Source organism: Aulonocara sp. 'chitande type north' Nkhata Bay, linkage group LG2, assembly GCF_057382095.1.
Source record: "Aulonocara sp. 'chitande type north' Nkhata Bay isolate Kocher_YH1m ecotype deep benthic linkage group LG2, A_spYH_male_GT1.1, whole genome shotgun sequence".
Lineage (NCBI taxonomy): Eukaryota > Metazoa > Chordata > Actinopteri > Cichliformes > Cichlidae > Aulonocara > Aulonocara sp. 'chitande type north' Nkhata Bay.
The window spans coordinates 18,683,558-18,686,692 of NC_141345.1; the positions used below are offsets into that span (position 1 = coordinate 18,683,558).

The window sequence follows — 3,135 nt, forward strand, 5'->3', positions numbered from 1 at the left end:
GTCTAAATTCTTTCATCTTCAATAAAATGATCAGTGTTGCTACTTTACCAAGTGTAAGAATTAAGTTTAACATCCAGGCATCCATGAAAACAAAATCTATGTCATTTAACGGAGTCAGAAGTTAGCAGGAAGTTAGCTTGCTAGCTTTTATCTAAAGATGGTATAGCATGTTCTGACTGAGAGATTTCTGAAAAAATTAAAACGTACAGCTCTGCTATTGTAACGCAATCTGTACTTACGCCAAACCTTTAATGCGTGGAAATCAGGACTGTTGACCTTGGGCAGTTCACTAGGTGTCAGTGTCATCAATGTCACCCCGATGTTTAACCCAGAATCACAGTTTCTCTAAAAATAGGTTACAAGAAATCAAATGTATCCCAAATATCTATATCCTGTCAGAAGCTAGTTTCGTAAAGGAGATTGGTAGTAGCTGCTCCACCACAGGAACAATAAGGCTTCCAGCACACAATGGACACCACACTTACTTAACATAAACACATTTATTAGACACAATTTTAAATAATAAACCCCTTTTTTTCGTAGTGTCTTTCCACTCAGTGTCATAAGAAAAATAAAACAAATAAATAAACAAAATCAAATATGTATCCTTTAAGGTCCTTTGGCCAAAAGAAAATCACCTGAGCTCAGGGAAAAATAAAGCGCATCGTTGGGGCCCTTTGAATTGTTCCTACCGCTCTGTTGGAACGGTGTAGCATCCAATAATAGCATCCAGCAACGACCATCTATTTGCCAGGACGGTTCGGCAGAGTCATCAGATGAGGACTTCCACAAGGCAGTTCATCCAGTAGGATCCAGGGCACCAAAAGGGCAAACAAACCAGCCTACACACAAGTGTGCAGAAGAATTAACTGAAATGTTCATAAGTCTCAGTACCACTGACTCAGTGTCCATGTCACTAACGGCTTATTTAACAGACTTACCATTATAATAATACAGGTTTGTCAAAATAAAAATATAACAGAACATAAATGCAGTTAACAATGCTTATCAATGCTGTTCTCTTAGGCATAACATAACACTGTAACTGACCTCGTGTCGGCCGCCATTTCAGGACATTAGCTAGGCTCACTTAACGGCTAGCTTGCTAACAGTCAGCCAATAACACACGTTATACAATATTTAGCCTCTTTCTTAACAACATGACAGCAGTAGATTTGATACCTCGCTGCAATATAATAAGGCACAAAACATTTCATACGAACATGAGCTGCACACTAACTCACCAGAGGAGTTCGTGTAATGGCGAATGCTGTCGGACTCAGCTCCGCTTCACATTTGTAACCGCTACAAGACTTTTTCCTAACAACATATTAAATCATTAGCTTCACATATAAAGGTTTTTAAAACTATTTACAGCAACTCAAATGTCTACTGTACCCGAATTTCCAGCTCGTAGAGGGCACGAGAGCAGCATGCGCCTCATCGGATGAACGGAAGGAAAAACTCTGTAGCTGGACTAGAGAGTGGCAATGCGCACGGCACAGTGGTGCGTTCAGTGACCACAAATAATCAGAAATCCCATACTCAACCAATGATCTGGGTTACACTCTCCCCCTCTAAAGTGCATGAGTCTCTGCATGCACACTTGACTTAACAGGTGTGTGAAGGAAAGTGCTCTGAGAGAATACAATTGCGAAACTCTGACAAAAAGGAACTGAGAGCCAAAATTAAAGGCTCACCTAACTCATCATAAGTTAGTTTACGAGGTTGGCGTCTCTCTCTCCCAGAACGCCGCAACTCTACTGTCTCTGGCTCTGAACTCTGCTCAGCAGTGTCGCTGCTTCCTTGATTCATTTCAACAGATTCTGTTTGTTCAGGAATGTCAATAACAACCCAACCTGGACCTTCATCAGATGGAATGGGAGATGTGGTCACCTCATTGCTTTCTGAGTGTAACAAAGGCTCAGGTTCAGAAACATGACTGGGTGTTTCTCGTGCGTGTGACTCGTCTTGTGGCTCTGCACGGGGCAAACTAGAATGCACATCCCCAGTGGACAGCTGAGGTGTGATAACCTGCCTTTCAGTCTGGATAAAAGGACCTCTGGTTATTATTTCTGGAACCACAAAAGCTGGATACACTTCGTCCTCATCACTGTATACCTCATCTTCCTGACCATCAGGGTTATCAGAAGATTGTACTTCTCTTTCGGCTTTGTTCCTTGGTTTCTTCCCTTTAGAGGGCCCATGAGATCTGCTCCCTGCCATTTCTTCCACAGGTAAGAACCCACACGGTAGAAGGAGATCCCTGTGTAAGGTGCGTTTTGGTCCGTCTCCCAACTCGGGTTCCACAACATAGACAGGGCCATCATTGATTCGTTTAACCACAACATGTACTTTCTGTTCCCACCTGTCTGAGATTTTGTGTTTACCTCTGATACTCATGTTCCTAACCAAAACCCTGTCACCTGCACAGAGCTCGGCCACTCTAATCCTCTTGTCAAACCTAACTTTATTCCTTTCTCCGATCTTCTGGGAGTTTTTTGCAGCTAGAGTGTAGCTCTCCTCCAGACGTTGACGAAGGTTGTTCACATACTCTGAATGAGACTTATGGTTGGCATTTTCAGGTTGGATACCTAAGACTAAATTAATGGGTAGTCGGGGTTGTCTGCCAAACATCAGTTCATAAGGAGAGAAACCAGTTGTGTCGTTCCTCGTGCAGTTATACGCATGAACTAAGGGTTTAACGAAGTCCCTCCAGTGAGATTTGTCTTCCTCTTCCAACGTACCCAACATATCAAGAAGCATCCGGTTAAACCTTTCCACCGGGTTTCCGCGAGGATGATAAGGTGTAGTGCGGATTTTGTCTGCTCCTATCAACGCACATAGCTCTTTGATTGTGTGAGATTCAAAGTCTCTACCCTGATCACTGAGTAGACGACTGGGAAACCCATAATGAACTATGAAGTTCTCCCACAGAGCTTTTGCAATGGTCCTGGACTTCTGATCTTTAGTTGGCACTGCCACAGCAAACTTCGTAAAATGGTCAGTGATAACTAATATGTTCCGGGTGTCTCTGTTGTCTGGCTCAACTGACAAATAGTCCATACAGACGAGTTCAAGCGGGTAAGTTGCTATAATATTTTCAAGAGGCGCTGCCTTCTGAGGCACTGCTTT

The 3,135-nt window shown here is 42.9% G+C and overlaps 1 protein-coding gene across 1 annotated transcript; it reads right to left on the reverse strand.

Annotated features, from left to right (window-relative positions):
• Positions 1 to 340: 340 nt before the first annotated feature.
• LOC147337638 (uncharacterized) lies at positions 341 to 2,673 on the reverse strand. The gene is made up of 3 exons (XM_086307442.1): positions 1,399 to 2,673; positions 1,245 to 1,320; positions 341 to 842 (listed from the first exon to the last, which is right to left on the reverse strand). Exon 1 carries the CDS (start codon positions 2,635 to 2,637, stop codon positions 1,612 to 1,614), a length of 1,026 nt encoding a protein of 341 aa, XP_086163568.1. The 5' UTR covers positions 2,638 to 2,673; the 3' UTR covers positions 341 to 842; positions 1,245 to 1,320; positions 1,399 to 1,611.
• Between the last annotated feature and the right edge of the window lie 462 nt (positions 2,674 to 3,135).